This window comes from Lynx canadensis, chromosome A2 (genome assembly GCF_007474595.2).
Source record: "Lynx canadensis isolate LIC74 chromosome A2, mLynCan4.pri.v2, whole genome shotgun sequence".
Lineage (NCBI taxonomy): Eukaryota > Metazoa > Chordata > Mammalia > Carnivora > Felidae > Lynx > Lynx canadensis.
Genome location: NC_044304.2, coordinates 2,664,424 through 2,680,036, shown reverse-complemented (window position 1 = coordinate 2,680,036; position 15,613 = coordinate 2,664,424). Strand labels below are relative to the sequence as shown.

The window sequence follows — 15,613 nt, the reverse complement described above, 5'->3', positions numbered from 1 at the left end:
GCATTAGGGACCCCCCCCCCCCCCCCTGTGCTGCAGGCCTCGTGCCCCTGTCCCCAGGCCCGCCCCACACACGGGGCAGCTGAGCCCGGACGGGCCCCCAGGGAGCCTCGGGGAGCACCGGCCACCCCAGGGCCCGGGCTCACCCGCCTCTCGGGCGCTCGGGCCTGGGTCTCCCGCCTCGCCCCCCAGACAACCTCCGTCCTGTCCTCTGTGGCGCTGAATCCACCAGACGTTGTCTTGGCCTCACCGCTGCCTCCCCCCCCTCCCCGCGTCTCCCCTCCTCTCGGGCGCCGAGCTCCTTGGGTGGGGGTGGACAAATCAGTCTCAGGGTCTTTCCCCTGGAACCTGCTCCAGCTCTTGGACCACTGCCTCTGGGACAACCTTGTCATCTACCTGTCGCCAAAACTGGGCCCTGGGGAGAGCCGCCTCCTCCCTCTTCCCCCAACTCTCTCCCCCAGGGTTGTTCCCCTCCCCCGACTTCCATCCCCACAGCCAGACCAGGCCTCCCATCTTGCCCCCAAGAGATATTCATCCAAAATGCCGTCTGACTGCGTCCCTCCCCTGCTCCACAAACTCCCGTGGCTCCCCAGTACCCTCTCCACACACACACTTGGGTCCCGCATTTTAGCCTTGCACTTCATCGCTCTGATTACTTCCCGTGAAAGAGCAGCCCACCCTCTGTCCCCCCTTCCCTCCCCTGCTTGAGTTGTCTCACTAGGCTTAGAACCACCTGACGCTGTATTATGTCTCCTGGTTGGCTCTCTCCCCGACTAGCATGTCAGCTCCGAGGTTTGTGTCTGTTTCGTTCACTGCTGTGAACGCCACCTGGCATACTGTAAGCGCTCAACAATGTTTATTGAATGAATGAAGAACGGACTTCTATTCATTCCCCCCAAACCCAGCGAAGGGCCCCCTACTCCCCGGCCGGCTCGGTGTCCGGGGGAGCCGACAGGAACCGCCTTCACTTCACTTCTCGGAACCACGGCTTCCCCAACCCCCGTCAACATCTAACCCCCGCCAACCTCTGTGTCTAAGAGGACCTTTCTCTGGCCCCAGCTGCTGAGAACAGTAACGGTGGGCATTCATCACCTCGTTGCCCCACCAGGGCAGGCCCTGGTGTCACCGTTCTACAGCTAGGGAAACTGAGGCCCAGAGAGGGGAGGCCCTTGTTGGTGTCCTACCGCGAAGGGAGGCAGACCCAGGCCGATGGTCCCCCCCCCCATGCACACACCCCTCTGGAGCCGCAGCCTTCCTCCCCGCCCCCCCCCACACCCTCCCTCTGCAGCTCAGAGCAGCCAGGGCCTGGGCGGGAGGGGCCGCCTCAATTAATCACCTCGCGCTAATCTTCCCATCTCCGGACCCCAACCCGCTCGGGTCTGCAGGACCAGGCCAGCAGCAGACACGCTGGGCCCACTGGGGCGGGGGCCGTGTGGATACTGGGGCCATCGAGGGGCTGCTGGGGGTGGTGAGTACGGGGCAGGTGGGTAAGAGTGGGAGTTGGAGCGCAGAGAGCCCCCCAGGGCGGAGGACTATGGGGGCAGTGTCCCAGCCTCCTCCCTTTCGGTGGGGGGGGGGGGTCCTAGACAGAGAGAGACGGACAGACAGCCAAAAGCAGACGTGAAGGCAGAGGCAACCCAGGAGAGCTTGAGAGGGAAAGAGAAAATAGAGCTGGAGGGACAGGCACCCAGGGAGAGAGGAGGAGGGGGAGGCGGATGGAGAGCCAGACCATCCGGGGTGGACGGAGGGCCGGGCCGGGCAGGGCGAATGCGGGACCCGGTGCGCCTTTCCTCGCACATCTAACCCCAGACCCAGAGGACTCGGGGGGGGGGGGAGCTCCCTGCCCTCCCCAGCCGGGGGTCTCACCACCCCCTGCCCTGCTGCCATCCCGCCAGGTGGGGGTGAGGACAAGCCATGTTCCTGAGCCCGGGTGAGGGGCCTGCGGCGGAGGGGGGGGGGGCCGGGCCCAGGCGAGGAGGCCCCCAAGAAGAAGCACCGGAGAAACCGCACGACCTTCACCACGTACCAGCTGCACCAGCTGGAGAGGGCGTTCGAGGCCTCCCACTACCCGGACGTTTACAGCCGCGAGGAGCTGGCGGCCAAGGTGCACCTGCCGGAGGTGCGCGTGCAGGTGAGGGCACCCGGCAGCCCAGGGAGGGAGCCGGGGCCACACTCGGGCCCTCCGGGGGCACAGGCAGGCGAGACACCGGGAAGGCTTCCCGGAGGAGGAGATGTGGGACTGAGACCTTGGCGCCGGAGCGAAAGTCGGCCAGTCGGGAAGGAGGAAGGGGGCTGGCTCAGGTGGTAGAACTTGTAAGTCTTGATCTCAGGGCTGTGAGTTCAAGCCCCACTTTGGGTGTAGAGATTGCTTAAAAATAAAATCATTTAAAACGAAAGGAGGGAGAGAAGGCAGGCAGGCAGCGCGGTGTCTTTCTGGGCGCACAGAGCAGTGTATGCAAAGGCGCGGAAGGTTACACCGGGGGTGTTTCCGTGGAGCTGGGCGCGAAGCGGGTGGAAGGGGATGCCGACCGCGGCTGAGAAACGGCTTTTCCACGGGCGTCAGATGCTGCGCCGGTGGCTGGGACTCAGCGCCCAGGGCCGAGTTTCAGAGAAGACCCCAGGTCGGCTTGATGGGGGCCGTGGGGGGGCCTTCTCGGAGAGGGCCATCTCCTTGAGGCAGGTAACTGCAGGTCAGAGGGAGGCTAGCCGGTTCTGCACGGCGGGGAGCCCCAAAGGAGGACACAGGGGGGTAGGGAGCGGCGGGCTGGCTCCTCCCCACAGAGCCTGAACCGGGAGCACCCCTCTCGCCACCTCCAGGTGTGGTTCCAGAACCGCCGGGCCAAGTGGCGCCGCCAGGAGCGTCTGGAGTCGGGCTCCGGGGCCGTGGCAGCCCCGAGGCTCCCCGAGGCCCCAGCCCTGCCGTTCGCCCGCCCTCCGGCCATGCCGCTGCCCCTGGAGCCCTGGCTGGGCCCCGGGCCCCCGGCCGTGCCAGGCCTTCCGCGCCTCCTGGGCCCAGGCCCCGGGCTGCAGGCGTCCTTCGGGCCCCACGCCTTTGGCCCAGCCTTCACGGAGGGCTTCGCCCTGGAGGAGGCGTCCCTGCGGCTGCTGGCCAAGGAGCACGCACAGGCTCTGGACAGGGCCTGGCCTCCCGCCTGAGTCTGGGGCCCGCCCGTGGCCACCCGTGCCGGTGCCCCTGCCTTGCATCCCGGGGAGGAGGTGGCCTGGCGGGGGCCTCGGCCTCCCCGCCTGCGGGCTGGACCGTGAGGCTCTGAGGCAGTAAGGCTGCCATCGAAGACACGCCCAAGTCCCCCTGCCCGCTCCTCGTCCCTCACGGCGGGGCCCCGGCTCTCTCAGAAGTGACAAAGAACAGCAGTGGCCGCCCATGGCCCCGGCGTCTTTCACTGTGTGTCCCCCGCGTGCCCGTCGCTTTACCCCTCATGACAGCTGCTTTACGGGGGAGGAAACCGGCCCAGGGAGGCCAGTTTCCACAGCCACACAGCCACTCGGGGTGGAGCCGTCGTTCGAGCTCGTTGCCCAAGCCCAACACCCCAGGTGCCACGCCGAGCCCACGCCGGTGCGGGACGCGGGGGGACCCGGGCTGGGCGCCAACGGCGGGTTCTCAGGCAGAAGCAGGCGGACGCTCTGCTCCCTCTGTAGATCAAAATGTGGCTTCTGTCCCCACTGACCACAGACCCGGTCACGTCTCCCAGCCCAGTGAGGGCGGGATGGGGCCCTGCTGGCAAGACCCACATTTGTCCCGCCAACCCAGCCATGTCTCCCCAGGGAGAGGTGACGGACACCCTTCCGGAACTCGGCTGGACTCCTTGGCAAGGGGGCCACGGAGGGCAAGGAACAGGGTGTGACCAGGCCGGAGGCCCCCCCAGCGTCAGCAGGACACGGGACTTCCCCATAGGACGGGGCAGCCCAGGTCACGACAGGAGGGGAGGGGCTGGAAGGCAGGAGGTGCACGTAACCGCCCTCCCTTTGAGCTCTGTCCGCGAAGTAACCACAGGTTCACTTCCGGGTCCTCACATCAGTGCACACCCACTGGGTGGGGTTCGAGCTGCCCTGCTCACCTTGGCTCACGTGACACCTCACGCAGGAGCCCCCTGGCCCTGTCTTCTTCGCGTGGCGGCAGCCAGGTCAACGGCCCACCCACGCATCTTCCATCCATCTGACCGCTGGCCGCCCACCCGCCCATCCCCCACCCATCCATCCATCGTCCGGCGATCCCTCTATCCATCCATCCGCTGCGCGACGGGGCCGTAACGGTGAACAGAACGAGACAAAAATCCCTGCCCCGACGGAGTTGCCACTCTGATGGGAGACAGACACAAGCACAATTAAATACCGACAATCGTGCGTAAAACACCAGCTGGCTGTAAGTGCTGGGAGAAAATAAAACCAGAAGAGGCAGTCGAGTGCATGCAGCAACTGTAGTTCGACAGGGCGGTCGGGGGGCCTCTCAGACGTGACATCACGGAACTGGAGGAGGTAAAAGAGGGAACCATGCGAACACCTGCGGGGGGGAGCCACCCAGGCAGCGGGAACAGCACACCCAAAGGCTCCGGGCCAGGACCGGGGTTGGCACGAGGGAGGAACCACCAGGAGGCCCCTGTGGCTGGAGCAGCGAGGTGCCCGCAGGGAGGTGACAGGAGGCAGGTGTGGCAAGGCCTTGTAGCCGTTACACCTCTGTTTTCACACCGAGAGCCAAGGGGATCCACGGGAGGGTTGGGACCCTCCGCCAGCTCTGGGCGGGCCACGGGGAGGGCAAGTAATCCCCTTGGGCAGAGTCTTCCTAAGAGGATGAGGACTCCCGTTTTCCTGGGACTAGACGGAATTAGTCCCCAGCCCCGCCCACCCAGCCACACAAGCAGAGGAGCCCCGAGGGCCCCTGGTCCGGCCCCCAGGGGGTGCCCTCATCCCATCCCCCACTCCACCCCCTGCAAGCCCCAGCCTCGGCCCTGGGTCCCAGGCAGGGCAGGAGTTGGGACTGCTGGGAGCCGGGGTTCTCACTCAGGTCTGTGGGTCAGGTTCGCAGGGTCTTAATGCAAGATTCCGGGATGCATCTCCTGCGGGGGTGAAGGTGAGGGAGGGGGCGGGGGAGACCGAGACCCGGGTACCAGACGGGTGGACGGGAGGACGGTGGTGAGGCCCAGGTCCCCGGGCTATTTCAAATGACCGGCCCATGCAGACGACACATGACTCTGGCCAAAGAAGGAAAACCAAGTCCCTTCCCTCTGGCTGGGCTTGCTAAACTAGGTAGGGGGCTTCAGCCGGGGGCCCTGGAGCCACACTTGTCCCAGAGAACTAGTCCCTGGGGCTACAAGGACCCAGAGACAGAGCCACACACCTGGACACTGAAGTCCCCGAGGCCAGCATGCCTCAGGGCCGAGCCCGCCCCAGACACTTCGGCTTCCGAAGGCCGCAAAGACGCTTACGGTCCGGGTGGCACGGAGAAGGGTTGAGTCCCTTGCAACCAAGAGAGTTGGGTCTAAAAACACCTCCTCCTGGAAGACGAGCTGGGGCCTCTTGGGCGGCGTGAGAAATCCCAAAGATGGACAGCAACTGCCCAGGGGGAGGCTGCAGCCACGGAACCACGGGGCCTGAGTCGCCCCCCCCCCCCCGCCCCAGTCTCCCTCCCGGCTCCGGCAGCAGACGGCACCCAGCAGCACCCAGAGCCCGCGACGACCCCCAGGGGCCCTGGTCCAGCCTCACTCTGGGGACCAATCAGGCACCAGGTGAGGGGCCTCCTCTGCTCTCAGAAAACTCTTTTCTCCAGGCAGATAGAGTCTTCTGTGGGGGCAGGATGGGGAAGGCGCTGTGTGCCTCCGGGGTCCTCCTGCGGGGCCTGGTGAGGTCCCTGACGGGTCAGGGCGGCCCCGGGGCCTTCCCCTGCTAGAACTTCCGGTTCTTGCTCAATCGGTTGTGACGCCAGATGTTGTGTTTCCGCAGCAGCCGCCAGTACTCCCGGGTCTCGGGGTCCAGCTCCTCCAGCTTCTTGGGGGGGCCCACGTTCATCTGGAACAGCCTGATGCGGTGTGGGCAGGGGTCAGGGCCGCACAGCAGACCCCCACAGCTCCCCCACCCCAGGCACCCTGGGTAGAGGCAGCAGCACACGGGGCCCCACACAGAGGCTGCGCAGTCCTGCCCCAGGGCCTTTGCACTGGCTGTTCCATCCACCTTTAAAGCTCCTTCCACCCACTCAGGTCTGGAGCCACGCATCACCTCCCCAGGGAAGCCCTCTGGAAAGCACGGGGGATCAGCTAGGCCACCTTCACCCCGTCACTTGGTCTCCCGGGTCTCCAGCCTGGCCCACTCACCACTCAGGGTACTCCTCGTCTGGCTTCAGGACCACGTCCTGGCCCTCCTTGTAGATGTTGACGCCCATGGCATGAGTGGTGAGTCGGACAGGGTCCGTACATACGTCTGGGTCCTTCAGGGCCTCGCTGACCACACCACCTTTGCCGCCTTTGCCCCCCTTCATGACTGGGGGGGTGGGGGGGGGGATGGGAGAGAATCGTTTCTGTCCAGCTGCACCCCAGGAGGCCAGCCTTCTTTTCTACCCCTTTCTCCAGGTGGCCCCCGGGTCCCCTAGACTCTTGCCTGCTGCACCCAAAATGATCTTTTTTAATGCTTATTTTTGAGACAGAGAGCGAGAGCAGGGGAGGAGCAGAGAGAAGGGGACACAGGACCCTTAGCAGTGAGTCCGATGCGGGGCTTGAAGCCATGAACCGTGAGACTGACCTGAGCGGAAGTCTGACGCTCAACCGACTGAGCCTCCCAGGCGCCCCATGCACCCAGAATGACTTTAAGTGAGACACAGATACTGCTTTTAACACTGCCGCGCAGACTGACCAGGTCATTGCTCTCCAATTCTGTTTTGATACCTTCTGTTTATCTCACAGAGAAAAAGGTCTGGTATGTGTCTTTAACGCCCAACATTTGTCAGTTCCCTCTTTTCAACAAAGGAGATCAGGCAAGGCTATACCCAGCTGATTTTGCCTTTGCTTAGGTGGCTAATACTTAGACGGGCCCCTCTGCTTCCTCGAATTTCCGGTGGCGGGTAGCCCAAGGTCACACAGTGACCCAAGAGTTGGGACCCAAGTTCCTAACACCCCGCCCCCCGCAACAAAACACATCCCGCACCGGCGCAGTGAGCCAAATCCCTTCCTAGGTCCCCAGAGCGCGCCTGCGCAAATAGCTCAGCGTCTGCCTCTTTAAGCTCGCGCCCGGATTCTAGGCACCGCCTCCCACACAAGCGCCTGCGCACTATTAACTCCCAATTCCCAAACCATGCCCATCTGGGTCCCTCTTAACCCAGCTCACCCGGTCTCTTGGCGTAACCCCGTACAAGGAGTCTTCCAGGCTCGACAGGGACCGGGAGCTCCCGGGCCGACCAGCTGGCCCAGGTCCGCGTAGCCCCGAAGAGGCATCTGGCCGCCATGGCGTATGCCGGCTGTCCGCACGTGCACTTTTCCGGGAGACGACAGCGGCTAAGGGGTGCTTGGGAGTTGTAGGCTCCTAGAGATTTCTGGGAAATGTAGTACTCCACCGTTAGCCATTCACCGTGACTTCTTTTACAGGGGTCTTCAGTTACCGTGTGAGGGGACTTTCCAAAGAGATTTCATTTACTTATTGCCCTTCTTTGGTTACTTACCACTTAAAGATCACACCTTATGCATTCCTGATTCTATTCAATGAGCAATTACTGAAAACCTAAAAGTAATTGGCTAATACTTAATAGCCTCATTATCCTCCAGCCCTTTTGCTGAATCTGTAGCCAGCTCGATCTCGTTTAATCCTCACCAGTAGCAGGTAGCTGCTATTATTATCCCCAGTTTATAATTGCGGAAGCGAAGCTCAGGGAGGTAAAGTTATGCCAGGACGCGCCATCCCTCCTCCCTACTGTGAGCGAAACCGGAAGTCCATGTAAAATAGGGTCCCGGCGCTGCTTCCGGTGTCCCTGGAGTCGAAAGAGACCGCCTCTCCCTTTGATATTTTCCAGTCCCATTTCTTCTCATCCATTGGGATAATGCCCACGGCCGCAGAAGGCAGGCAATGATCACTAACCCCGTTTTGTAATTGAGGAATCAGGCCCAGAGGCCAGCCCGGGCTCTCACTCTGTGTAAACAGAGCATTTGGACTCGAACCCTTGGTTCCGACACCTGGCGCTCCGGCTCCGCGAGGCTCGCTGGGAGAACTACATTTCCCAGCAGGCCCGGCAAACGCGCGCAAGCCCAGTGGGCCGGGAGCGCTGCGCGGACGGACCTGCCGGGGCCGCGGCCACTGGAGGGCTGTCCTGCCGGGGCGTGGGGTCCTGGGGGCCGTGCGGGTTGAGGCCACCTCGGTGTGGGAAGTGAGTGGCCTGACGGGGCAGAACGGGGTCTGGAGCCGGCGGCTGAGGTAGGGGGTCTGAAGTCTTGAGTCTGGGGTCTTCGGGAGGACCGGGGTCTTCACTTGTAGCTTTAGGCTCGAGTTAGGTCTTCAGGCTGGGTTCTGAGGTCCGGGTCAGAGCCTGGGGTTGATCTTGAGCGTGACATTGGAGGTTTTGAGACGAGGCTCTGCTTTCTGGGGTCTTGGATCTCGGCTTAGACTGAGGTCTTGAGTCCGCGGTCTCATGGACCTGTACCAACCGGGTCTGTAGAGTCAAGGTGTGTCTCCCACCTGGGTTACAAGGTCGCGGTGGAGGAAGATGTGGAAGAACTAAGTCTGGGGTGACGGGATCCACGGCTGGGAGAGGCCTGGGGTGACAGGCACAGGGCCGCGGGGGGGGGGGGGGGGGGGGGACCTCAGGGTTTGGAGCCTGTGGAGCTACTGTCTTACAACGGCCTGTTCTGCGCCTCAGTTTCCTCATCTATACAATGGAGATCATAGCGGACCCTTCCTTGGAGGGTATGGTGCGGCTTAAGTTATGTGTTCTGTACCTGCGGCCCCCACCTAGAGCCTGGCACCTGGTTGGCACTCAGGAGATCATGTCTTTGAATCTCTCTTTCAGATGCTGGCCCAGGCATGGAATCCCTGACAACTTCCCAGTCTCCCCCAGGCCCTCCAGCTATGGACTTGGAGGAGCCCAGGGACGCCCTTTCACCCCCTCAGGACGTCACCCCCAACTGCCAGTGGGACCCCGTGCCGGGAGGCCCCGGCAGCCTGAATCAGATGGAACTTGATGGGCCAAGTATTCGGGAACTGGTGCAACAGTTTGAGGCTCTGCCTGGTGATCTGGCGAGCTTGTCCCCAGACGGACCTCCCTGCCCCCTGCACGTTGCCACCGGCCACGGCCTGGCCTCCCGGGACGTCGCGGATGCCCATGGGCTCTTGTCTGCCGAGGCCGGCCGGGACGACCTGCTGAGCCTTCTGCACTGCCAGGACTGTCCTCCTCCCCAGTCTTGTCCGAAGGAGCCTCCGGACCCTGCTCCTCGCCTGTTGCAGCCCCCTGAGGACCCAGACGGGGATGCCGGCCCCCCGGAGTGGCCAGAGGGCGCGTCTGCCGAGCAGGCCGGCAGCCGGAGCTCAAGCAGCTCCCCAGAGCCGTGGCTGGAGACAGTCCCTCTGGTTGTTCCCGAAGAGCCCCCTGCCAGTGTCCAGGTAGAGCCTGTCCCGCCTCCTGGGCCGCCTCTGCTGCCGGCAGCCAAGCCAGGGGACTCAGCCCTGCCCCTCTTCTGTCTTCTTCCAGAGCCCCAAGACCCTGGTGCCATACCCTGCCCTCCAGGAGGGTGAGTGTCCTGTCCACCCTGGCCGCAGGGACTGGGCAGTTTCAGAATAGCCCAGCTCGGGCTCCCAAAATTGGCACAAAGTTGGCCAGTGACGAGTTGCTTCTAGAGAGGCTCTGAGGTTGGTTGAGTAGATTCCAGACGGTCCGGTGAGAATGTTCCAGAATGGATTGGGACGGAAGGGCAGGTTTGCCATGTGGAGCACCGGGTTCTAGAGCAGGGGTTGGCAGATCGCCATCTGTGGGCCACATCCAACCCCCCACCTGTTCTGACACGTCTCGTGAGCTAACCAGCTCTTAGGTTAAAAAAAAAAATTTTTTTTTTCATGTTTTCATTTTGAGAGCGAGAGTGCGCACGAGCAGGGGCGGGGCAGAGAGAGAGGGAGCGAGAGCGTCCAAAGCAGGCTCCGCGCTGTCAGCACAGAGCCCCGCATGGAGCTCGATCTCATGAACCGCGAGATCGTGACCTGAGTCGAAGTCAGGAGTCGGTCGCTTCACCGACTGAGCCACCCAGGCGCCCCGGCGCTTACATTTTTAAGCGGTTGGAAGAAAACAGAATAATATTTCTTGATGCATAAAAAAGATGTGCAACTCAAATTTCGGCATCCGCAAATAAAGTTTTATTGAGACACAACCAGGCCCATTCATTCACGGACTGTCTATGGTGGTTTTCATGTTACAACGGCCAGGGGTTGAGTAGTTGCAACAGAGACCGTCTGGCCCACAAAGACAGACATATTTACTGTTTGTCCCCTTGCATAAGAAGTTTGTCAATCTCTGCCCCGAAGGCGTGGAAAGAACTGGTTCTGGGCGTCTAGAATGTTCTAGGACTTCCACCTAAACTACCTGAGGCTATAAGTCAAAGAGCAAAGTTTTATGGTTGTGGGAAGGGGAGCTGGTTTGGACCTCTGGTTACAAGGTGCCGGAATCATGGGTGGAGCTATGAGTCACCCAGGTAATTCCAGATTTTGGCATTTTGCCTGTGGTTCTAGATTAAGAGAACCTGGGCTGGTGAGAGTGTTCTGGAATGAACAGAGCTATCTAGACTGGGGGGTTTCATAATCATGGGTGGAAAAGAGCTTATCTGCCGCTCCAGACCAAAGGAGGGTGTTCTGCCACTGTGGGTAGGACCATCTGATTCTAGAGTACTCAGAAAGTTCTAGAGTTGTGCTATACAATAGAATCATAACGTGAGCCATGAGTGACTTTCCATTTCCTAGTACTCTGCTTTACAGAAAAAATAAGTAAAACTAGTAACATTTTTTTAATTTTTAAAAAATATTTATTTATTGGGGCACCTGGGCGGCCTAGTGGGCTGAGCGTCCAACTTCAGCTCAGGTCCCGATCTCGCGGTCTGAGAGTTCGAGCCCCACGTCCGGCTCTGTCCTGACAGCTCAGAGCCTGGAGCCTGCTTTGGATTCTGTGTCTCCCTCTCTCTCTGCCCCTCCCCTGCTCGCTCTCTCTCTCTGTCTCTCTCTCTCTCTCTATCAAAAATAAATAAATGTTAAAAATATATACAATTACTTATTTATTTTGAGAGACGGAGAGAGAGAGAATCACAAGCAGCCTCCACTACGTCAGCACAGAGCCTGACACGGGGCTCGATCCCACGATCCGTGAGATCATGACCTGAGTCAAGACGAAGAATCAGATGCTTCACCCAGTGAGCCCCCCACCCTGGGCACTCCAAAATTCATACCATTTTAACGAACTCAAACGTATTTGAGTGTCGTTTCAACGTCCAATCGGTATCTACAATTGTTTTTACGTTTTTTTCCTAAATTTTCAAAATTCCATGTGCGTTTTACACCTCACAGCATATTTCAGGGGCACGACACCCACATGTGCCTGGCTGTTAGCATATTGGATGGTGCGGTTCTAGAAGCTCAGAGTAGAGCTGTCTGCTGTTCCAGAATGCTTAGGGTCTTCCAGAGCTGGAACAAACAAAGCGATGGCTCCCGGTTAGGACACTTTAGAACTGACCGAGCTGTCTGGTCTGGTTCTAGACTGCTCAGGGAATTACAGAACCAGGAGGGGAACGTTCTGCGTGTTTCTGGGCTGGGTTGGTGGAATTCTAGAACTTTGAGCAGAGTTGTTTGTTGCTGGGCTGCTCCGAAAATTCTTAGAACCACCGGGTACAACTGAAGTGTCGCAACTATGTGAGGATGTTCTAGAACCGTTAGAAGCATGACCCGATGCCGTCACGATGAAGTAGTTACAGAATCACGGAGTGGGGAGATGTGGTTCTGGAGTGGTGCCCATTTCTGGACGCCCCCCCCCCCCCGGAATTCTGTGGTCGGAGACTGTCGGAGAGTTCTGGAGTCACAGAGGGGAGCCAGCTGGGGTTCTGGACGGTGTGAGTTTTAGAAATGTGACAAGGGGTCTCTTTCTGCTCTGATCGGGCAGTTCTCTGAGTTTGGAACAGAGTCGTCTGCAGTTCTGGGCTGGCAAGGGAGAAATCTGGAACGGTGGTCAAAGCTCACTGGCTCTAGATGGATTCGGGGGATTCCAGAACCACCGAGTGACGTTGACTGGTCCTAGGACATTGCTGGTTTTAGAAACGGGACTGCCTGGTTGTAGCCTGATGACAGAATTCTAGAAACACAGGGTGGAGGTGTCCGCCGTGAGCTTTTTTTTTTTTTTTTCTGGGGGGCTCTGACCCTGGTTCTAGACCCTCAGGGGTCCAGAAACTGGGTCATCTGGCCCAGAGTCCTTGAGCCGTGGACAGAGTCAGCTGGTTCGAGACTGACGGGAGGGCTCTAGATCTGTGAGGGCCAAGCTGCTTGTCCCTCCTGCTGCTGGGATGGTTCTGGGACGGCGGGCAGACCCGCGTGGCTCGAGTGCTAGGCTGGGGGGTAGAAGTCGGTGCTTCCAGACCACCGTGGGAGCCGGGACCCTGGGCAGAGCGTGTGGGGCTGGACACGGCCGGCAGGGCTCTCGGGCTGACCCTCCTCCGCTGTCGCCTTCAGTCCCTGGTCCCTGTGACCACGAAGACCTCCTAGACGGTGTCATATTTGGGGCCAAATACTTGGGCTCCACCCAGCTGGTGTCCGAGCGGAACCCGCCCCCCAGCACACGCATGGCCCAGGCCCGGGAGGCGATGGACCGCGTCAAGGTGAAGCCAGGGCCGGGCAGGTGGGGCTCCCCAGGGCCGGCGGGAGGTGGGGGGGGCAGGGGGGAGCCGCAGGCCGGTCCTCAAGGCCCCTGGAGCCTGGCGGGGGTGGGGCGGGCAGAGGCTGGGTCTTTGTGGGCCTTCACTTCCCACCCCCCCCCCCCACAGGCCCCCGAGGGGGAGACCCAGCCCATGACGGAGGTGGACCTCTTTGTCTCCACCAAGAGGGTCAAGGTTCTGACGGCTGACTCCCAGGTACAGGGCCGGGCCCGGCCACCGGGCTGGGGGCGCCCCCGCCCCGCCGAGGGTCCGCACAGCCCGCCCAGGCCTGGTCTCCCCCCCCCCCCCCCCCCCTGCAGGAGGCCATGATGGACCACGCCCTGCAGACCATCTCCTACATTGCCGACATCGGCAACGTGCTGGTGCTCATGGCCCGGCGGCGGCTGGCCCGGCGGCCGGCGCCCCAGGCACACAGCCGCCAGCTCTACAGGATGATCTGTCACGTCTTCCACTCAGAGGACGTGAGCAGCCCGGCTCCGGGCGTCCGGTGGGGGGGGGGTGGCGGAGAGGGGGACTCGGGCCCGCCCTGCGCTCTTCCAGAGACCCCTGGTCACGCCGTCCCTGCAGCGTCCTCCCATCGGTCCTCAGCGCTGTCGGCCGTCTCCCCCACCACCCCCTGGGCCTCTGGTCTTTGCCATTAGCCTCAGAGACTGGCGGCCCACCCCCCAGCCTTCCCCCCTCCGGGCCGGTGTCCCTCCCCTCCCCCGACAGACTCCCCAAGACAGCGGCTGCTTTCCACAGTCCCCGTAGCCACAGGGCACGGGGCTGTCTCCCAGGAATCCTGTCCCTGGTGGGGCTGGGAGGGCTCAGCCCCGAGGACGCCCGAGGGTCTGGGAGACCTGAAGGAGGGGGGCGGGACAGCCCCCGAGAGCCGCTGCCCGTCGCCACACAGGCCCAGCTCATTGCTCAGGCCATCGGCCAGGCCTTCAGCGTGGCCTACAGGCAGTTCCTCCGGGAGAGCGGCATCGACCCCAGCCAGGTGGGCGCCCAGCAGAGCCTGGGGGCCACGGGCCCCGGCCACCTCCACAACGGGGACCTCGACCACTTCTCCAACAGCGAGAACTGCAGGGAGGTGAGCGTGCGGGCCGGGGGGCCCCTGCCAGCCCCCCTCAGAGCCGCCCTCATGCCCCCCACCCACCGTGTCCCCCCCCCCAGGTGTGCATCGAGAAGCGTCGGGGTGAGGGCCTGGGCGTGGCCCTGGTGGAGTCGGGCTGGGGCTCCCTGCTGCCCACGGCCGTCATCGCCAACCTGCTGCACGGGGGCCCTGCCGAGCGCTCGGGGGCCCTCAGCATCGGGGACCGCCTTACTGCCATCAACGGGACCAGCCTGGTGGGGCTGCCCCTGGCCGCCTGCCAGGCCGCCGTCCGCGTGAGTCCTCTCAGGGTGGCAGGGTGCTTTCCCTGGGCCAGTCCAGAGGGGCATGGTGCATTAAGTCCCCCCCTCCGCTGCCCCGTGCTCCGGGAAACTGAGTCTTGGAGAGGGGACGTTGTTGGTCCGGGTGACCGTGACGGGGTGAAGGCAGGATGGGAGCACCAGCAGCCCAGCTACGGAGCCGGGGGCCTTCCTCTCCGCCGCGAGGCAGCAAGCGTGTTCTTGAGTCTGGACCCTTTTGTTGGATGGGGAAACTGAGGCCCGAACACGGGGAGGGACCTGGCCAGGTCAGGAGGGCGGGTCCGACACGGCCCACGCAGCAGGTTAAGGAGTGAGCACGGCCGACCTGGCTAGAAGCCTGCTTCCCGTGAGGAAACGGAGGCCGCGGGAAGGGAGGGGAGAGGTCACACAGCTCCGACCCGAGGCTGCCGGGCTTGAGTCCTGTGTTCTTAACTGCTTCTCGAGGAGCCTTCTGGAATCTAGGGCCCTGACTCCAAAGCTCCATTTTACGAGTGGGTAAACTGAGGCCCGGAGGGAGCTGCAGCGTGCCGCGAGGTCCGGCAGCGCCCTGGGGGCCTCGCTAAGCCCACAGCCCCTGTCGCGCACAGGAGGTGAAGTCGCAGACGCTGGTGACCCTCAGCATCATCCACTGCCCGCCGGTCACCACGGCCATCATCCGCCGGCCCCACGCCCGCGAACAGCTGGGCTTCTGCGTGGAGGACGGCATCGTGAGACCCCGGCCCCGGGACGGGGGTGGGGGGGGTGGGGGGGACCGGCGGCCCCCCCCCCCCCCCCCCCCCCCCCCCCTGAGCAGCACGGCCCCCTCCCCGCCCCCTCCAGATCTGCAGTCTCCTCCGGGGCGGCATCGCCGAGCGCGGGGGCGTGCGCGTGGGGCACCGCATCATCGAGATCAACGGGCACAGCGTGGTGGCCACGCCGCACGCCCGCATCATCGAGCTGCTCACCGAGGCGCACGTTGAGGTGCGCGGGCGGCGGCGGGGGCGGGGCCGGGGCGGGGGCGTGCCCTCCTGCCGGCCCAGGCCCGCCCCCAGCCGCCGGCCTCCCCTCTGGCCCCCCCAGGTCCACATCAAAACGATGCCGGCCGCCACCTACCGCCTGCTCACGGGCCAGGAGCAGCCCGTGTACCTGTGACCGGCCACCAGCCCGCCACCGTGCCTTAGCGCCAGCAGCCCCGGGACTCCGTCCGCGGGGCCTCCGGAGGCTTCTTGGCTCCCTGTTATTCTCTGATTGAAAACATTAAATGCTTAACAAACGGGCAGCATCTTGGCTCGATATCTGTGGGGTTGAGAGAGGAAGGATACGACCGACTCTCAACTCGGTGTCCTTCCTGGAAATCTCTA

The 15,613-nt window shown here is 62.6% G+C and overlaps 3 protein-coding genes across 3 annotated transcripts; 2 read left to right on the top strand and 1 right to left on the bottom strand.

The window, feature by feature from the left end:
• The first annotated feature begins 1,911 nt into the window (after positions 1-1,911).
• Positions 1,912-3,153, top strand: RAX2 (retina and anterior neural fold homeobox 2). Its single transcript, XM_030292630.1, is given in 3 exon segments — positions 1,912-1,959; positions 1,961-2,128; positions 2,815-3,153. Coding segments are annotated over 3 exon segments (555 nt in total).
• A 1,136-nt stretch (positions 3,154-4,289) lies between these two features.
• Positions 4,290-7,947, bottom strand: MRPL54 (mitochondrial ribosomal protein L54). Its single transcript, XM_030292590.1, has 4 exons — positions 7,658-7,947; positions 7,327-7,531; positions 6,321-6,486; positions 4,290-6,028 (listed from the first exon to the last, which is right to left on the bottom strand). The coding sequence occupies exons 2-4, from the start codon at positions 7,442-7,444 to the stop codon at positions 5,896-5,898; spliced, it is 417 nt and encodes a 138-aa protein (XP_030148450.1). The 5' UTR covers positions 7,445-7,531; positions 7,658-7,947; the 3' UTR covers positions 4,290-5,895.
• Positions 7,948-8,109: 162 nt separating this feature from the next.
• On the top strand, positions 8,110-15,531 carry APBA3 (amyloid beta precursor protein binding family A member 3). The gene is made up of 11 exons (XM_030292205.1): positions 8,110-8,403; positions 8,996-9,585; positions 9,674-9,713; positions 12,679-12,824; positions 12,990-13,076; positions 13,181-13,342; positions 13,774-13,953; positions 14,037-14,249; positions 14,861-14,980; positions 15,093-15,233; positions 15,333-15,531. The coding sequence occupies exons 2-11, from the start codon at positions 9,010-9,012 to the stop codon at positions 15,402-15,404; spliced, it is 1,737 nt and encodes a 578-aa protein (XP_030148065.1). The 5' UTR covers positions 8,110-8,403; positions 8,996-9,009; the 3' UTR covers positions 15,405-15,531.
• Positions 15,532-15,613: the final 82 nt, after the last annotated feature.

What these genes read in the sequence shown, in the direction of transcription:
- MRPL54 (XM_030292590.1), bottom strand. Translation starts at nt 7,444, where the DNA reads ATGGCGGCCAGATGCCTCTTCGGGGCTACGCGGACCTGGGCCAGCTGG. An exon ending in GGGTTACGCCAAGAGACCGG is followed by an intron (nt 6,487 to 7,326) that starts GTGAGCTGGGTT and finishes CCACCCCCCCAG; the next exon opens with TCATGAAGGGGGGCAAAGGC. An exon ending in GACGAGGAGTACCCTGAGTG is followed by an intron (nt 6,029 to 6,320) that starts GTGAGTGGGCCA and finishes ACACCGCATCAG; the next exon opens with GCTGTTCCAGATGAACGTGG.
- APBA3 (XM_030292205.1), top strand. Translation starts at nt 9,010, where the DNA reads ATGGAATCCCTGACAACTTCCCAGTCTCCCCCAGGCCCTCCAGCTATG. An exon ending in AGGCGATGGACCGCGTCAAG is followed by an intron (nt 12,825 to 12,989) that starts GTGAAGCCAGGG and finishes CCCCCCCCACAG; the next exon opens with GCCCCCGAGGGGGAGACCCA. An exon ending in ACAGCGAGAACTGCAGGGAG is followed by an intron (nt 13,954 to 14,036) that starts GTGAGCGTGCGG and finishes CCCCCCCCCCAG; the next exon opens with GTGTGCATCGAGAAGCGTCG.